Genomic DNA, 20,389 nt, shown 5'->3' on the forward strand with positions numbered 1-20,389 from the left:
TAATTCACTTCAAGGAAGAAATTAGAGGCAGAAAGAATTAAGCAATGGATTAAGTAACACATAACCAGCAAGTGATGAGATGCTTGACCTGTTGATCACAATACTGTATGTTCAGTAATGTATGAGAAAAGGGCTTCAACCATGAAGGATACTACAGCTGATTACTCTCCTTTTATCCTAACAAATGTCCTACAAAATATGTTTATTTTCTCAAGAGGCTAGTTGTTTACTTCAAGATAACCCCGAACTCCCACATTCATCCTTAAATTGAGCATACACATTGCTGTGTTGTTTTCCGGACGACGGGGCTCCTTGGGTGTTGTTTTGGGCCTAAATCCAACAGATGAAGACAGAGATGGATGAGGGAAGAGGCCACGACATCTGGCTATGGGTGATGGAGCAGGGTTACAGCCAATCTCTGATATTGATTGCATCTAGACAAAATGAATCTCTTGCTCATGATCTCTCTGTAGGGGACAGCCATTAGTGAACTGGTGCTGGGGGTATAGAGAAGGGAAGAGAGTGAAGCACGGGGCAAACAGGCACTAACACATGGTATCAGGTTGTGAATACTGTTATCACCTTGCAACATAAAATGACCTGCCTAAAGAAAAGGAGATGAGAAAATGTTGTGAGTGAGTGAGTCCTCTCGTAACCATATTGTCTTTTACTTCTTGATAACCTTTGTCATTGCTACCATGCCCTACAGACAGAAAATTCTTTGAGGTGATTTGAAATGCTTCTGGCCTGAAGCTCTTCAAGTGATTACTTCTCAAATAAATCAATTTAGACAACACCTCTTCACTAGCCTTATCTGCATTTCATCATGAATATTTTAAAGGAGCTCATTACGAAAAGCTAGAAAAATAAAACCATTCTTTAACTTAATCTGGCATAGAACCAGTTTCATTAAAACACCAGGTTGTCTGAAGAGGTAGAAGTCATAGCCAGACCTGTCCTCTGTCTCCTGCCTTTATGTCACTAATAAGGATTCATTTCCCAAAGACTTTTCACCTGCAGGTGATGGGAAGAAAAACCCAGCTGACCACAAGGTGTGCTCCTTCTGACTGGGCACAGGCTCTGACCACAACGAAACTGATGATGAAAAGACATTTAATCAAACCATTTCCTTGATTAATTAAGGCAATGTCAATCTAACTGCACATTCTGAGCTTGATGGTGCTGTGAACAAATATGAATTATCACGAATCATAGTAATTCGCTATTCTAACAGAGGGAGTATGTAGGTACATGTACATTTCCATTGAAACATACAGTATTGAGCATCTTGTATTAAATAAGATCCAAGGCCGACGTATAAATGATCAATGAAAGCCACGTGCGTGTACAACACTGGATGTAGCCACTGGATTTACTGTTGCAGTCGGAGTAAATAAAAAAAATATTAGCGGTGATAACCACACGAGGTGACTTCCATGATGGATCTGATTCTTCATCTGCTGCGGCATTAGACTGGCTGAGGGGCATGCTATGATTTATGTTTCTATAAAGACATGTGGAAAACCACCCCTGTGAAATGACTGAGTGCTATCTGTGTTCTCCATGCTCTCTGAGCTCCAGGCAGGCAAAGAAAATAACGACAACGCTTTCGGGGACATGGATTTCTACTAGAACTCAAGTCTTGCTGTAATTAAGTTTAAAAAGCCCTGGAGTGAGCTGGGCAAGGTTTGCTGTTGTCTCTGCTGAGAGAAAGTTAGGATCTTTATGGTTACATTTTTTTTTATCTACATCGAGCTAAAGTAAGTCTGTTATCTTTCTATATCGAACAAATCTGTCAGAGTGACCATCGAGTTCTTGGTCACATCCCCAACTAAGGCCCCCCCAAAAATCACCAAAAAGGGTTTGGGGTATTGTGTGTAGATTGCTGAGGAAAAATATATTTGTAATCATTTTTAGAATAAGGATGTAACGTAACAAAATGTGGAAAAAGTCAAGGGGACTGAATACTTTCCGGAAGCATTGTATATTTAGAAGATATGATGGCTCTATAAATGTTTGAAGAACATTATACCCATTTGCACTAAAGAGGATGATATGTGACGATTGCTTTTCTAAAAATACCAAGGAATAGAGCTCATTAAGATATCAAGCTTTTAAGCTCAAAAAGTAATTTCACAGTGAATTTCACTGCGCTGTGGACGACGGTAGTCAACAGTGTGTATATGCTTATTGCGTTCTACTCCGCTGATCTCCGAGGAAAGAAACCCCCATTGTTCAGTGCCTTTTGAAGGATAGTCATAGACGAAAATGTAGATCTCGATTTTCCTCTATCGATTGATTGGTTGAATAAATATCCTTTATCCAAGCAGTGTTTCTCTGAGTGTTTGTCTAGGGTTTTAGGTCTCTCATATTACACTGTAAAATACCATTTACATTAGATATTACATGCAGTACATATGGCATTTTTACTTCATTTGTCATCCCCATCTGATTTGGATCCTGGTGTACTATATAATGCATGTTCAAAGTTCAATATACTAAATCTTAATGATTTGTTTTGTTGTACAAAAAATACAGTATGCAAGCCATCACATGCAGAGACACACACGCATACATAGAGATGAACAGTCACACAGACACGCATGCACGCGCACACACATGCACGCGCACACACATGCACGCGCAGAGACAGACAGACCCTGATGGATTATAACTCAGACACGTTGGCTTAAAAGATTCATGCAATGTATAATGTATAACTCCTGTCATTTCTTTTTCAGTACTAAATGTGATTTCCTTCCTCTCATTGTGTCTCCCTTCTGAACCCTGTCAGTCTCCCAAGTCAGAAATAGAATTGGAGGTGTGTGTGTGTGTGTGTGCCCTTACTCCAATTTGTTTGCTTTTCAGCTTAAATTTCACGTGAAACCATATTACATTTAGAGTTCACACGTTAACACCACCTTTTCACGTGAGGAGAATAACATGTTGTTTTCACCTCTCGTGAATTTTCAGGTTCACATGTAAGAAAACTTCACATGTAGATTCAATAAAACGCCTCCCTCTTTCCTGCAATTTTCCCTATCTTTTTCAGTCACCCTGACCTTTACTTTCGCTGCCTTTTTTTCCCCCAATTGCAAGTTTGGGCACAGTGATTCCAGCAACATAGCACCCACTGCTGATTTGCCTCTGAAGCTAAGCAGGGTCAGTCCTGGTCTGTGCCTGGATGGAAGACCAGGTGGAGCTGGAAATGGAGAAAGTCACTGGTATCTGAAAACCAGTGTTATTTTCCAAGTGTGTGCGTGCATGCGTGTGTGTGCGTGCATGCGTGTGTGTGCGTGCATGCGTGTGCCTGCAGGGGCAGGTGTGTGAGTTGTAAACCACTAATTTAGTTCAACATAGCTCCGCTGTCTCTGATGAGAACCGTGACTGCGGGAGAGTGCCAGTTACTCATCTTTACCCAGAGCTTATGAATTCACATCACGTCCTGTAGCATGTCCCCTGTATAACATGACAAATCCTGCTGCTTTACACGCCATTCATGATGTGCTTCTCTCTCCACAGCCACAAGGCACTACTTGAATTGGTATCAGATGGAACAGCGGATATTGGCTTGGTTTGCCTCTGTGTGCCTCCCATCATTTTTCACCGGTTTCTCTTTTTTCTAGCAAGGTTTCACGGAAATGTGAACAATTAGTGTCTCAAGGAGATCCGGACCTTAGCCACATTTAGTATTGACCCAATTACAAGTGTGATCATGCCAGGTCAGATATAAACGTAGCCTGCTGCTACAGAGTAATGTTACATTCTGGAGCCTAACGTCAAAGGCAGAGGTGGTAATAGTGCGATATATAAAATGCTGTACTATTACATGGCTAATGAGACCTGCTAAATGACTCGTGCATAACATAGCACTGAAAGCACCTGCAGACAAACGAAGCCCTCAGTTACAAATTCCCTTCAAAACCCAAGATATTTCAAAACAGTGAAAAGCACAGTTTGTATTTTTTCAGACGGAGACATACAGTAATTCCAATCAGTCTTTATGGGGATACACTCAATAAATTACGTTTAAAAAGCTGGGGCAGAGATCAAAGCAGTAATCAATACTGCACAGCATTAGTTAATGTAATCAGCTCTTAATTCTTCTTCAAGGGATATCAAAATGGGGACGACGTTACTGGGGGTTCAACTTCAAACGAATCCAATAGCGGCAACATTTGAGAGCAAACAAATACATTATTTAGAGTTAAATGGAGAGAAGAGCTGCTTGGATACACACGACATGGAGAACAATGAGCGGATATGGCAGCCGCTATAGTCTGCGTTCAGACACAGGTTTCTGGAACCCTCGAGAGGATGATTCATCAGACGCCATCTTTAAAGTCAGATACATTAAGCTGATTTGACAAATCTAACTCACTTCAGGAAGGGTTCCTACAAAGGAGAGCAGCTGGAAATGGGTACACTGCCAATGCAGAGGTAGGAAATAAAGGACAAACACATCTGCGGAAAAGCAGTAAATCCAATTTTGAATCATGATTATGATGTGGCTCATATGAAGCGCAGCATAGCGCTACCTGCAGAGTTAAGACTGCGAACTGGGCAATACCTTGAAATCCCAAAGACTGAAACATTCCCAGATGAGGAAGGATCAAGACCAGATGGAAAATGAAGAAACTTTCACAGGACGTCATGCATAAGGCCGTCTGACATCGTCACGGTCGTGATAATGGAAACACCAAGGGGCAGTGTGATTTGAGTTCCACATCCTTTTATTAACTGAACCTTCTCAACAAAACAATCAACGAACGACAGTGACCAACCAGCACGCACATCATCACTCAACAAAACAATATCCCACAAATGCAGGTGGGAACAGGGACACCTTAAGTATGAGCGCCAATTAGAGACAACGAATATCAGCTGCCTCTAATTGGGAACCATACCAAGAGCACCAACATAGAAATGCACCTCCTAGAACACCTCCTAGTCAAGCCCTGACCTACAGACATGTATAATTTACGTATGATTTTATCTTACACTGAGTGTTCAAAACATTAAGAACACCTGCTCTTTCCATGACAAACTGACCAGGTGAATCCAGGTGAAAACTATGATCCCTTATTGATGTCACTTGTTAAATCCACTTCGATCAGAGTAGATGAAAGGTTAAAGAAGTGTTTTTAAGCCTTGAGACAATTGAGACATAGATTGTGTTGATGTGCCATTCAGAGGGTGAATGGGAAAGACAAAATATTGAAGTGCCTTTGAATGGAGTATGGTTGTAGGTGCCAGGCACACTGGTTCAAGTGTGTCAAGAACTGCAACGCTGCTGGGTTTTTCACGCTCAACAGTTTCCCGTGTGTATCAAAAAGTGCCCACTACTCAAACGACATCCAGCCAATTGGAGTCAACATGGGCAGCATCCCTGTGGAATGCTTTCGAAGAGTCCATGCCCTGATGAATTGAGGCTGTTCTGAGGGCAAAGGTGCAGTGCAACTCTATATTAGGAAGGTGTTCCTAATGTTTGGTATGCTCACTGTATATCCTATGAATAAATTATTGAATAAAAAATGGTCACACCTACAATGAGACATATGGTGCTGCTTCCCTCTAATATAGAAAAACACTTTAAGTCTTTCAAGGTAGGCCTAAATGAATTATTCTGTGTGAATGGATACAGTTCCCGTTTTGGACCTTGGGCTACACCTAGCCCATGTTGGTAGGGACAGACATAGGGATGATTAAAAACCTGAAAGTCAACAGAGCTGGTGTATACTCACAGGTAGCAGGCTTGTTACAGTTGTGTCCGTGTCTGAAGTACTGTGGGTTCTCAATGACAGGGATACGGGTCATCCCGATGACCACAGCGTCTGGTCCAGCGTCAAGGGTACAGGGGGTGATGATGCCATGGTTGACATGGTGCAGGGGGCTGGCCGAGTCCTCCTCACCACTGATCACTGCTACTGGTCCTGAGGGGAGAATAGAGAATAGAGAATAGTGACATGTCCTAAAGCAAATTAGATGTCCTAAAACATTTGATCATCCTAAAGCCTATTTGAATTTTTACTTAATTGAAAGGGGAGAGCGAGAGAAAGCGAGAGAGCGTGAAAGAGAGCGAGAGAGAGCAGAGGGAGAGAATAGGAAGCAGAGAGGAGAGGGACTCTGTCAGACAGACAGACGTCATACAAAGAAATGCCATTACCCAAACATCATGGCTGCAGTTTAATCAAAATAGAATGCTGGAGGATAAATAAATGAGTTGGGCCATTCATAATGTATTAATATGTCTGAAAGCAATAAGCAGGCAGACTCATTTGTCAGTATAAGAATTATCTCTGTACGCCTCAGCTCAGTTGCCCTCGGAATACTTTAAGGAATCTAAACAAGTATTAACTGGCTTAGACTAAGTATGAACCAAACAGTCTTTGATACAATGGCCCTGGGCCACTATTATCCATAAAATTCTAATCCTCACCCAGCCCTCACATTTCTCAATGTCCCATTCACCTCATACTCACTCTAACTGCTCTGTGCTCCTCCTCTGACAGAGCCGTGAGAAAACAGGAACAGGCAATAAATAGTAGTGTACATTCCAAGTCATTGTTTGATGAACGGCAGATATTTGACAGTGTGTACTGTACATAGTGTTAGATTGAGGCACAAAACAAGCTCTACTAAATGGATCCAATTCATTAGCAGTTCAGTGTACAGTCACTGCAAGCTGACATGCACAACATCCTGGCTTGACAAGCGATCAGGGAAGACAGATAGGATTCATGGACCCCTCCATATGAAAGGTCAAGCGTTCAGACATAGGAGGTAGGGTCAACAGGCAATAGACTGACATATCATAGACACACACTGCTTGTTTAAACCCCCTTTCACACTAAGGTCAAATCCATGTGGACACATAGGCTCCAACAAGCATACACTCTTAGAATAAAAGGTGTAATATAGAAGCAAAAAGTGTTATTCGTCTGTCCCCTTAGCGGAACCCTTTGCAGAACCATTTTCGGTTCCATGTAGGCCCTTTTCCACAGAGGGTTCTACATGAAACCCAAAAGGGTTCTATGTGGAACCAAAAAAGTTTCTCCAATGGGGACAGTGTAGCATTATGGCACAAGGACAATGCAATTGACACAGCATCAACAGCAGAGAGAAATCATGTGATTCCACCACACCTACTAGACAAGAGCCAATCTCCCCACATGCAATCTACAAATGGTTAGTGTTGTGGGTCAAGGGGATGAGAGAAATAAGAAAATTCTCAGCTCCTCAAAAGGTAAAAAAAAAATGGATTTACTTTATGACGTGTTAATGTCTTTGTGCGTCAGGGATATAATCCAATATGGTGCAAGAAGTATACATCTCTCCAGAAATCCAATACGATACAGGAAGTATACATCTCTCCAGAAATCCAATACGATACAGGAAGTATACATCTCTCCAGAAATCCAATACGATACAGGAAGTAAACATCTCCTCTCCAGAAATCCAATACGATACAGGAAGTAAACATCTCCTCTCCAGAAATCCAATACGATACAGGAAGTATACATCTCCTCTCCAGAAATCCAATACGATACAGGAAGTATACATCTCCTCTCCAGAAATCCAATACGATACAGGAAGTAAACATCTCCTCTCCAGAAATCCAATACAATACAGGAAGTATACATCTCCTCTCCAGAAATACAATATGATACAGGAAGTATACATCTCTCCAGAAATCCAATACGATAGAGCAAGTAAACATCTCCTCTCCAGAAATCCAATACGATACAGGAAGTATACATCTCTCCAGAAATCCAATAACATACAGGAAGTATACATCTACTCTCCAGAAATACAATATGATACAGGAAGTATACATCTCTCCAGAAATCCAATACGATAGAGCAAGTAAACATCTCCTCTCCAGAAATCCAATATGATACAGGAAGTATGCATCTCCTCTCCAGAAATACAATACGATACAGGAAGTATACATCTCCTCTCCAGAAATACAATATGATACAGGAAGTATACATCTGCTCTCCAGAAATAGAATATGATACAGGAAGTATACATCTCCTCTCTAGAAATGCAATATGATACAGGAAGTCTACATCTCCTCTCCAGAAATACAATAGAAATACACCGAAATGAGTAGGAATATGATTGAAAGATCACCATTTTGCTCATCTCTCAGACAGTCATAAACGTCTGAGTAGAGAGTGAAAAGAACAAACTCTATTACGCAGCATATGCAAAGTTCTGCAGGAAAATGATAATAATGTCAGTAACAATTTTGGTTATCAACATGCACTGCAAGTGTTTTCCATCTCCCTTCACAATGCAATATCCATCACTGTTTGCTTAAATTCAAGACAAGAACATTGGGACAATTTGATGAAGTCAATTTTCACAGTAACTTCCAACATAACTTGCAACTGATCTAATCAGCAACACACAATCGACAGACGGGGTACCATCTATCTCAGATAACTGAAAGTCTTCCACAACAGGCCCTTCTTGACAACACCCCGAGAGGATCCCCATTTAGAATCAGCGGCATTAATAGATGAACCTGCATAGTGCATTAATCAAACAATGCTCAGGGTTTATGACGTTGAGAGAAGAATGTTATGCTGTAACAGTGTAAATCAGCTCAGTGGTGGCCTGTGGAGTGGGGTGTATCTTTCTCTCTCTGAGTTGACAACTAAAGCAAAGCCCCTCTGTGCAGCTCAAACAAATGTGATTACTGTGGGAGCCTCCCATGGCGTCTGCGATGCCAAGTCTGTGGTAAGACAGAGGCAACTCAGCTGAACTGCCACCGGATTGGCTCCTTATTTCTTGTGTTCAAATAGTCACCCAGGAAAAGGAAGGAAGGAAACAGCGCAACAAAAAGACCATCTATTGGATGCCCAAGTTGAACCCTCTTATTTGCTTTTCGACTCATTAAACCGTCACACAATCAAAAAAAGAATTGTTAGATTAATAAATATATAAACATGTTTCTAGTGTAAACACCCTAACTTATATGCACTATTTCTATAGAGATAATGATTCATTATAAATTGAAGCAAGGAAGCGTGGAATGTGATATTCATACACCTACCATACAGCACTCTTCACTAACACAACAATGTCACAGACATGACACTGGTGGCACTGCAGTGATGTACCTACAGTACGGTATGCAAGGTTGCTTGCTCTTGAGTGCCTTTGCTCATGTCTCTTGCTTACCTTCCAAGGCCTGTTGGTTGTATGCTGTCGGTTTTGATGTCTTTATAATTATCCACATGACTAACTAAGACCAGCAGGGTACTGACAGGATAACAAGCCCACATAACTCTGCCTAACAAAAGGCTCTGTCAATCAGGGTGAACCAACAGTGGAGCAGAAATCAATGCTGGGCTATCAATGTGGTGGGCCTTTAGTGAGTCTCTGTGAAACAGGAACATAATACTGTCTAAGATGCTGTGTGACAGACAGTATGCTGGGCCAATCAGGGGCCAACACATGAAGAAGGGTTCAGGACGGTAGGAAGCATAATCACAGTAATCAGAAGGCTGATGTGTGGTTTCCATCAGACCATTATTGGCATCTAAAGCACTTTAATGATTAATGGGCAACATTCTGTTGCACCAACACTCAGGTAAAATGTCACCACTCAAAAACCTTTTAGAACATGTAAATTCCTGAAATTACCAGATAATCATTAGGATTATGAACATATTCTTATAGCGTACGGTGGCACATCACTTCTGGACAGTGGTAAGCTGTGATGAAATATAAATATCTATAAATATATATGCACATTTCAATACATTATCAAAACATGATTCATTTTCAAGATCTGTAATGGAGAATTCATACCAAATGATCTTCAGTAAAGTATTTAAAAATATATATTATATATATAAACTCAGCAAAACAAGAAACGTCCCTTTTTGCAGGACCCTGTTTTTCAAAGATAAATAGTAAAAATCCAAATGACTTCACAGATCTTCATTGTAAAGGGTTTAAACACTGTTTCCCATGCTTGTTCAATGAACCTTAAACAATTAATGAACATGCACCTGTGGAACGGTCGTTAAGACACTAACAGCTTAACGACGGTAGACAATTAAGGTCACAGTTATTACAACTTAGGGAAAACTTAGGAAACTAAAGAGCCCTTTCTCATCACCTAAATAAATATGCCCAGTGTCCCTGCTCATCTGCCTGAACGTGCCTTAGGCATGCTGCAAGGAGGCATGAGGACTGCAGATGTGGCCAGGTCAATAAATTGCTATGTCTCTACTAAGACAGCGCTACAGATAGACAGGACGGACAGCTGAAAGGGGAGGCTTGCAAGCCGAAGAACACCATCCCAACCGTGAAGCACGGGGTGGTAGCATCATGTTGTGGGGGTGCTTTGCTGCAAGGACTGGTGCCCTTCACAAAATAGATGGCATCATAAGGTAAGGCACTTCTGTAGATATATTGAAGCAACATCTCAAGACAGTTAGGAAGATCAGTCAGGAAGTTAAAGCTTGGTCGCAAATGGGTCTTCCAAATGGACAATGACCCTAGCATACTTCCAAAGTTGTTGCAAAATGGCTTAAGAACAACAAAGTCAAGGTATTGGAGTGGCCATCACAAAGCCCTGACCTCAATCCTATAGAAAATGTGTGGGCAGAACTGAAAAGGCGTGTGTGAGCAAGGAGGCCTACAAACCTGACTCCGTTACACCAGCTCTGTCAGGAGGAATGGGCCAAAATTAACCCAACTTATTGTGGGAAGCTTGTGGAAGGCTACACGAAACGTTTGACCCAAGTCAAATAATTTAAAGGCAATGCTACCAAATACAAATTGAGTGTATGTACATTTGTCCACTATTGTTCTGACATTACACATTCTTAAAATAAAGTGGTGATCCTACCTGACCTAAGAATTTTTACTATGATTAAATTACAAGAATTGTGATAAACTGAGTTTAAATGTATTTGGCTAAGGTGTATGTCAACTTCCTACTTCAACTGTATATATACACACATAAACATACAGTACCAGTCAAATGTTTGGACACCTACTCATTCCAGGTTTTTCATTTTTTAAACTATTTTCTACATTGTAGAATAATAATGAAGAAATCAAAACTATGAAATAACACATATTGAATCATGTATTAACCAAAACAAAGTGTATATTTGAGATTCTCAAGGTAGCCATCCTTTGCCTTGATGACAGCTTTGCACACACTTGGCATTCTCTCAACCAGCTTCATGAGGTTGTCACCTGGAATGCATTTCAATTAACAGCCTTGTTAAAAGTTCATTTGTGGAATTTCTTTCCTTGTTAATGCGTTTGAGCCAATCAGTTGTGTTGTGACAAGGTATGGGTGGTATACAGAAGATAGCCCTATTTGATAAAATACCAAGTCCAAATTATGGCAAGAACAGCTCAATAAGCAAAGAGAAATGACTGTCTATCATTACTTCAAGACATGAAGGTCATTCAATCTGGAACATTTCAAGAACTTTGAACGCTTCTTCAAGTGCAGTTGCAAAAACCATCAAGTGCTTTGATGAAACTGGCTCTCATGAGGACCGCCACAGTAAAGGAAGACCCAGAGTTACCTCTGCTCTAGAGGATAAGTTCATTAGAGTTCTGCACCTCAGATTAAAGCCCAAATAAATACTTCAGAGTTCAAGTAACAGACATCTCAACATCAACTGTTCAGAGGAGACCGTGTGAATCAGGCCTTCATTATCAAATTGCTGCAAAGAAAATCCTCTAAAAGGACACCAATAAGAAGAAGAGACTTGCTTGGGCCAAGGAACATAAGCAATGGACATTAGACCAGTGGAAATCTGTCCTTTGGTCTGAAGAGTCCAAATTAGAGATTGATTTTCCTTCCGCCGTGTCTTTGTGAGACGCAGAGTAGGTGAACGGATGATCTCCACATGTGTGGTTCCCACCGTAAAGCATGGAGGAGGTGGTGTGATGGTGTGGGGGTGCTTTGCTGGTGACACTTTCTGTAATTTATTTAGAATTCAAGGCACATTTAACCAGCATGGCTACCACAGCATTCTGCTGCAATACACCATCCCATCTGGTTTGCTCTTAGTGGGACTATGATTTGTTTTTCAACTGGACAATGACCCAACACATCTCCAGGCTGTGTAAGGGCTATTTGACCAAGAAGGAGAGTGATGGAGTGATGCATCAGATGACCTGGCCTCCACAATCACCCACCCTCAACCCAATTGAGATGGTTTGGGATGAGTTTGGAGCGCATAATCAAGGAAAGCAGCCAACAAGTGCTCAGCATATATGGGAACTCCTTCAAGACTGTTGGTAAAGCATTGCAGGTGAAGCTGGTTGAAAGAATGCCAAGAGTGTGTAGAGCTGTCTTTTTTTTCACCTTTATTTAACCAGGTAGGCCAGTTGAGAACAAGTGCTCATGTACAACTGTGACCTGGCAGTTGATGTCATCAAGGCAAAGGGTAGATACTTTGAAGATTCTAAAATCTAAATGATATTTTGATTTGTTAAACAAATTGGTTGGTTATTTCATAGTTTTGATGTCTTCACTATTATTCTAAAATGTAGAAAATAGTAAAAAATAAAACCCTTGAATGAGTAGGTGTGGCCAAACTTTTGACTGGTGCTGTATATACACACACACACATTTTGCCTTTAGGACCAGACACTATATAATTAATGTTTTGCTGGCTGCCAGAAAGGCCACTTCTGCTAATTATGTAATTTAATATGCTTTTCCCTTTCCTAGGTCATACCATAACTCCAGCGAGAAGTACCAAAAGAGTCAATGTGCAATGCTAAGGAGTCTTACCAAGGTCAAGACTTTAATTCTATATTCATTTCCTTTCATCTCCAAGGGCTATATTGAATGTTGTATGGCATTGATTCTCAACATCTGGTATGGATCAAATCTCTCAAATCTTTTTTTGATATGGCCAAAACCGCAGATAGCTAGGTGTAGTAAAATGCAGCGATGACACCTTCCTCTGCAAACATCAGGTCCTTTTCCAGATTATAACTTCAAAGTAGTTATTCATTACCCCATAACATGGTGGCATGTTTTATCATTTTTGTCAATTCTGAAAACCTAATTAACCCTCATACTATTAGTCATGTTTAGTGTTGCTATATCAATATAGACATTTGCGGTCATTTTGACAGCACTCAAAAATACTTCATTCCGCCTGTAGTAATTTGATAAATAGGAAGGAACTTTATTTGAATCTAAGCTTCTCTGGAGACATAAGTTATCCATATTACCAGAGGGTGGAGGGGGACATGTATCAGGGATTTTGACCACATATTCAGATAATCTGCAGAGATATAGCTACCCATGTACTTGCCTAAGAATGCACTTTTCTATGTACAATACCAAAATTAACTTATTTTTGTGCATATAAAAATTGGCCAATGGTATGCAAAGTTTGCCAATGGTATGCATACTTGATAGAACTGCAATACAGAACTCAGATACACTCTGAATCTTCACAGAGAGCTGTATTGGTGTGAATTCTTTGAAAAGTAGTTATTCTAGGGCAAATCTAAAAAGTCTATTTGATTTAAGGATTTCTCTGAAGACGTCATGTTACGTTATACATATCCTCAGGCTCAGAGGGTGGAGGGGAACCTGTCCCAGTGATTTCTTACCAGATAGACCAATCACCTGGAGAGTTGGAGTACCTTATGTATTCACCTATTGTTATGACTGATTATAATTAGGTACAGTATCTTCAGAAAGTATTCAGACCCCTTGACTTTTTCCACATTTTGTTGTGTTACAGCCTGAATTTCAAATGTGTTAAATTGAGATTTTATGTCACTGGCCCGACACACAATACCTCATACTGTCAAAGTGGAATTATGTTTTTAGACATTTTTACAAAATAATTTTAAAAAATTAAAAAGCTGAAAAATCTTTAGTATTCAAGTCAATAACTATTCAACCCTTTTGTTATGACAAGTCTAAATAAGTTCAGGAGTAAAAATGTGCTTTACAAAACACAGTAAGTTGCATAGACTCTGTGTGCAATAAGTGTTTAACATGATTTTTGAAGACTACCTCATCTCTGTGTCCCACACATAAAATGATCTCTAAGGTCCCTCCATCGAGCAGGGAATCTCAAACACTGATTCAACCACAAAGACCAGGGAGGTTTTCCAATGACTGGTAGATGGGTTAAAAAAAACAGACATTGAATATCCCTTTGAGCATGGCACTTTGGATGGTGTATCAATACACCCGGTCGCTACAAAGTTACAGGTGTCCTTCCTAACTCAGTTGCCGGAGAGGAAGGAAACCGCTCAGGGATTTCACCATGAGGCCAATGGAGACTTTAAAACAGTTACAGAGTTTAAAGGCTTTGAGAGGAGAAAACGGAAGCTTGATCAACAACATTATAGTTACTCCACAATACTAACCTAAATGACAGAGTGAAGGAAGCTTGATCAACAACATTATAGTTACTCCACAATACTAACCTAAATGACAGAGTGAAGGAAGCGTGATCAACAACATTAAAGTTACTCCACAATACTAACCTAAATGACAGAGTGAAGGAAGCTTGATGAACAACATTATAGTTACTCCACAATACTAACCTAAATGACAGAGTGAAGGAAGCTTGATCAACAACATTAAAGTTACTCCACAATACTAACCTAAATGACAGAGTGAAGGAAGCTTGATCAACAACATTAAAGTTACTCCACAATACTAACCTAAATGACAGAGTGAAGGAAGCTTGATCAACAACATTAAAGTTACTCCACAATACTAACCTAAATGACAGAGTGAAGGAAGCTTGATCAACAACATTAAAGTTACTCCACAATACTAACCTAAATGACAGAGTGAAGGAAGCTTGATCAACAACATTAAAGTTACTCCACAATACTAACCTAAATGACAGAGTGAAGGAAGCTTGATCAACAACATTATAGTTACTCCACAATACTAACCTAAATGACAGAGTGAAGGAAGCTTGTACAGAAAACTAATATTTCAAAACATAAATCATGTTTGCAACAAGTCACTGAAGTAAAACTGCTAAAAATTATGTGGCAAAGAAATGCATTTCATGTCCTGAATACAGAGTGTTGTATTTGGGGCAAATCCAACAACACATCACTGAGTACCATTCTTCATATTTTCAAGCATGGTGGTGGCTCCATGTTTTGGGTATACTTGGCAAGGACTATGGAGTAAAAAAATAAACAGAATAAGCACAGGCTAATAATAAGCACAGGCGAAACCTGGTTCAGTCTGCTTTCCAACAGACACTGGGAGACAAACTCAGCAGTTCAATAGCCTAAAACACAGGGTCAAATAAACACTGAAGTTGCTTACCAAGACAACATTGAATGTTCCTGAGTGGCCTAGTTACAGTTTTGACTTAAATTGGCTTGAAAATATATGGCAAGACTTGAAAATGACTGTCTAGCATACTTACACTGAAGACTCACAGCTGTAATCGCTGCCAAAGTTCATTCACAAGGAAAGTTCTAGGTGACCCCAAACTTTTGAATGGTAGTGTAAGTATTCACACTGTCAATGTATTCACATGTGTTGACTCAGGGGTGTGAATACTTACACTACCATTCAAAAGTTTGTGGTCACCTACAACTTTCCTTGTTTGCAATGAAAACATAGTTGCAAAATGAATCGGAAATATAGTCAAGACATTGACAAGGTTACAAATAATGATTTTTTAAATTGAAATAATAATGGTGTCCTTCAAACTTTGCTTTTGTCAAAGAATCCTCCATTTGCAGCAATTACAGCCTTGCAGACCTTTGGAATTCTAGTTGTCAGTTTGTTGAGGTAATCTGAAGAGATTTCACCCCATGCTTCCTGAAACACCTCCCACAAGTTGGATTGGCTTGATGGGCACTTCTTACGGTCAAGCTGCTCCCACAACAGCTCAATAGGGTTGAGATCCGGTGACTGTGCTGGCCACTCCATTATAGACAGAATACCAGCTGACTGCTTCTTCCCTAAATAGTTCTTGCATAGTTTGGAGCTGTGCTTTGGGTCATTGTCCTGTTGTAGGAGGAAATTGGCTCCAATTAAGTGCTGCCTGCAGGGTATGGCATTATGAAAAATGGAGTGATAGCCTTCTTTCTTCGAGATCCCTTTTTACCCTGTACAAATCTCCCACTTTACCACCACCAAAGCACCCCAGACCATCACATTGCCTCCAACATGCTTGACAGATGGCGTCCTCCAGCATCTTTTCATTTTTTCTGTGTCTCACGAATGTTCTTTTTTGTGATCCGAACACCTCACACTTAGATTTGTCTGTCCATAACACTTTCTTCAAATCTTCCTCTGTCCAGTGTCTGTGTTATTTTTCCCATCTTAATCTTCTCTTTTTATTGGCCAGTCTGAGATATGGCTTTTTCTTTACAACTCTGCCTAGAAAGCCAGCATCCCGGAGTCGCCTCTTCACTGTTGACGTTGAGACAAGTTTTTGTGGGTACTATTTAATGAAGCTGCCAGTTGAGTAGTTGTGAGGCATCTGTTTCTCAAACTAGACACTCTAATGTACTTGTCCTCTTGCTCAGTTGTGCACCGGGGCCTCCCACTCCTCTTTCAATTATTCTGGTTAGAGACAGTTTGTGCTGTTCTGTGAAGGGAGTAGTACACAGTGTTGTACGAGATCTTCAGTTTCTTAGCAATTTCTCACATGGAATAGCCTTCATTTCTCAGAACAAGAATAGACCGATGAGTTTCAGAAGAAAGGTATTTGTTTCTGGCCATTTTGAGCCTGTAATTGAACCCACAAATACTGATGCTCCAGATACTCAACTAGTCTAAAGAAGGCCAGTTTTATTGTTTCTTTAATCAGAACTACAGTTTTCAGCTGTGCTAACATAAATGCAAAAGGGTTGTCTAATGATCAATTAACCTTTTAAAATGATAACTTGGATTAACTAACACAATGTGCCATTGGAACACAGGAGTGATGGTTGTTGCTTATAAATGGGCCTCTGTAAGTCTATGTAGATATTCCATAAAAAAAACAGCCATTTCCAGCTACATTTGTCATTTACAACATTAATAACAATGTCTACACTGTATTTCTCATTGATTGGATGTTATTTTATTGGACCCCATGTTAAGTGACCCCAAACTTTTGAACGATAGTGTAAGTAAATTAGATATTTCTGTATTTCATTTGAAATACATTTGCAAAAATGTATAAAAACCTGTTTTCACTTTGTCATTATGGGATATTCAGTGATGGTTGAGAAGAAGAAAAAATCTCTAATCCATTTTTAATTCCGGCTGTAGCACAACAAAATGTGGAATAAATCAAGGGGTATGAGTACTTTCTAAAGGTACTGTATGATCATGTGCAAAACCAGAATTACCTTACATATATGCTGAGTTGCAGTCCAAACAGCTTCTAAAAGTCTGTCAGTGGTATGAATACTTGGTAGAACTGTAATACAGAAATCAACTACCCTCTTAATGTACTGCTGTATTGGTCTGTATTCTACGGGACGTGTTATATAAATACCAGAATTCCTATAATATACTCCAATATTTTTCACATTTTTTAAGATTTTTATTTTTTTTACAATACAGAACATCCACATACAAATGAGAACAAACACGCACACAAACATGCACAACATCACCCTGCCCAGAACCACCTGCTCATTCCCCATCTCTAGTGCCGTATCACACTCCGCCACATGGCCTCAATCTGCACCATTTTGTTTCTCTCTGTCGCCCACACACTTTCAACATTTAGATAATTAAGCATTTGACATTTTCAATTGTGTTAACCACAGAGAATTAGTTGATTTCCAGTTGAAGTACTGTATATACATTTTTTAAGATGATTGACTAGATAAGTATCATCCAACACATTGTGTATCTCACTGTACCCTCATATGCCATGTCTTGAAATACGCAGACAGACAGATTAAATGTAAATATATGTAAATATATGTAATACTTCTGACAGCAAACTCCGCACATAACTTTTGGGCTTCATAACATTCCCAAAAGGCATGGATTATTACGTTTTAGTACTAATGTGGATTGCACTTTGAAAAATATATATATTTTCATTTTATATAATATGCAAATTAGTGTAATTTTGCTAAAATAACAGTCTGTTTTGGTTATATTTCATTTCAGATAACATCATTTGAATATCTAATAATGTTTTGATAATAATTAAGTTGCTTTTTCCAATAGTTTTTGGGGTCAAAATTATCCCAGTTGGTAATCCATGCATGTAAAATATGTTAGTAGAATGAGGGTTAATGTATATGGAGAATTGAAAGTGTGATGGGCTCCAGAGTGGTGCAGTGGTCTAAGGCACTGCATTTCAGTGCTAGAGGTGTCACTACAGACCCTGGTTCAATTCCAGGCTGTATTGATTGGGAGTCCCATAGGGTGGCGCACAATTGACCCCAGCTTTGTCCGGGTTAGGGTTTAGCCAGGGTAGGCCGTCATTGTAAATAAGAATTTGTTCTGACTTGCCGAGTTAAATAAACAAAAATAAAAGAAGAACATACATTAGTCAGTCCCTTTATTTTGCTCTCTGTTAGAGGCCCACATCAATAAAAGTGCTTGAATCAATTTCTCTAAGTGGTTGAACGGGGAATGCATTGTGACTCATCATGATGAATTCATACTAAGGCAATTACATTCCCCCACCTCTCTTTCACTCTGTCACCCCACTCTCCTGTCTCCTCAGATGCTGTGGATGTAGATTGTACAGAATAGGAGGCACTATTTCTTTCCTGTAGGCCTATAACAAGACTGAACAGGATTCGGTGCAAATCTGTGTGCACTAATGCCTGCAATGTTGTATATGATTGGATGTTACTGAATGCCTAATGGTGGTAGGATATGACATACTGTAAGTGAAAATAAAAGGGCAATGATATGGTCAGTGCAGATTATTTTATAGAAATGGTTGCATCAACTACAATCCATTTGCTAATACGTCACTGTGAATAGCATCTTCTGGATGATCTAAATAACACAATATTATGCCTTTTCAATTGAAAGGGAACTTTTTCACCTGTCCACAATGTACTTTCAGTCCTTCACCAGGCCCGAGCTTTACATAAAGCACTTAAACACATTTCAAAGATGAATCATTTCTTCTAACATTCATAGCTTCAAGGCCAATCCTATTCCTTGCCAAAAAGGAAACATCATTTTTAAATTCTCTTCTTGTTCAACTGAAGAACAAAGGCAATTTAATAAGATGCTCAGATTGCCGGCAAAGAGCCAAGTGTTTCCTGGCAAGAGATGGACTGGAGGAGGAGAGGGAAGGAGGGCCGCGGGGCCGGGGTCAGGAAGTGGCAGCTAAACGATGGACAGCTCGGACTGTCAACTCGGGGACCTTTCCCCAGAACACATACGTCCCCAGAGAGCAGAGAGACAGTCACAGCAAACACCCTGCAACCACATCGCATCCACACAACAAAACACACCAACGAACCGCAACTTTAAATCTGTTTCTATTTTCTCCATTAAAGGAACACCCTTGGCTTCTAGACATTTTTACTTTGACTCCTGAAAGCAGATTTGTATATAGTATAATGTGATTCACACGGCCGTGTCTGGTTTTTCCCGACAGCAACTGTCAAACAGAGCTGGTGTTGACTGCATATTCAATCCATGATAATGAGCATGTAGAAGTCCTTTCCTCCCAGACAGTTTCTCTCTGTCACCCCAGTTAATTATAGAAACCTAAAATAAACTTGAGCACATACGAAAAAAGAAGAAATAAAAGACATGTCGTTAACACGTGCATAAAGAACATACGGTAGCAGAATACATTCTTTTATGCTTTTGACTCTGCTAAGTGATGACTGACTGGGAGGTTTGATATTGGACCTGAGCTCTCCACTGAGTCTCTCTGCCTCCTCGTGGACCCATTAACAGCAGTGATTTGGCACTCGTTGCCATGGAGCCACGCTGTTCGTCACAGCGTACATGTGACACAAAAAAAGGAGACGAAGCATAGTGGCAGGAGAGGACAACTTACAGTAAACACTCCACATGAACTTCCAAAATAGCCTGCTAAACTGCACTAACACGTCTTCTCTCTTTGAAAACTTGGCCATGAACCACGTATACAGACTCATTGGGAGACATTGGGATAATAACGATTCGTTTTCAGCAACAGCTTTGCAACAAAAGAGCAAGGGGGATATTACAGTAAATTATGATTATAGCGGAAGCCATCAATGATCTGTCCTCTGCTACTTATGTTGCAATAACTGTAGGACACTGACGTCCTCTCTCTATTGTCCCCGACCCCCAAGTTGTGACTAACTGTGACAAAGTGCCCCAGGCATAAAGGTAGTCATTTTTACAGCCCTAAGCAAAGTAGGCTGTGGGATATTTATGGCTCAGCTACAAGAGGCGAAGTGT

At 40.0% G+C, this 20,389-nt stretch overlaps 1 protein-coding gene across 6 annotated transcripts in view; it reads right to left on the reverse strand.

The window, feature by feature from the left end:
- The window catches only part of ntrk3a (neurotrophic tyrosine kinase, receptor, type 3a), a 260,675-nt gene that overhangs the window by 40,960 nt on the left and 199,326 nt on the right, over nt 1-20,389 (reverse strand). For all 6 annotated transcript variants that reach the window (XM_031801796.1, XM_031801793.1, XM_031801795.1 and 3 more), the window contains one exon: nt 5,745-5,933. In XM_031801796.1, coding sequence (XP_031657656.1) covers nt 5,745-5,933 — 189 coding nt within the window. The remainder of the gene's footprint in view (nt 1-5,744; nt 5,934-20,389) is intronic.

The sequence above is a fragment of the Oncorhynchus kisutch genome, linkage group LG22 (assembly GCF_002021735.2).
Source record: "Oncorhynchus kisutch isolate 150728-3 linkage group LG22, Okis_V2, whole genome shotgun sequence".
NCBI classification, from domain to species: domain Eukaryota; kingdom Metazoa; phylum Chordata; class Actinopteri; order Salmoniformes; family Salmonidae; genus Oncorhynchus; species Oncorhynchus kisutch.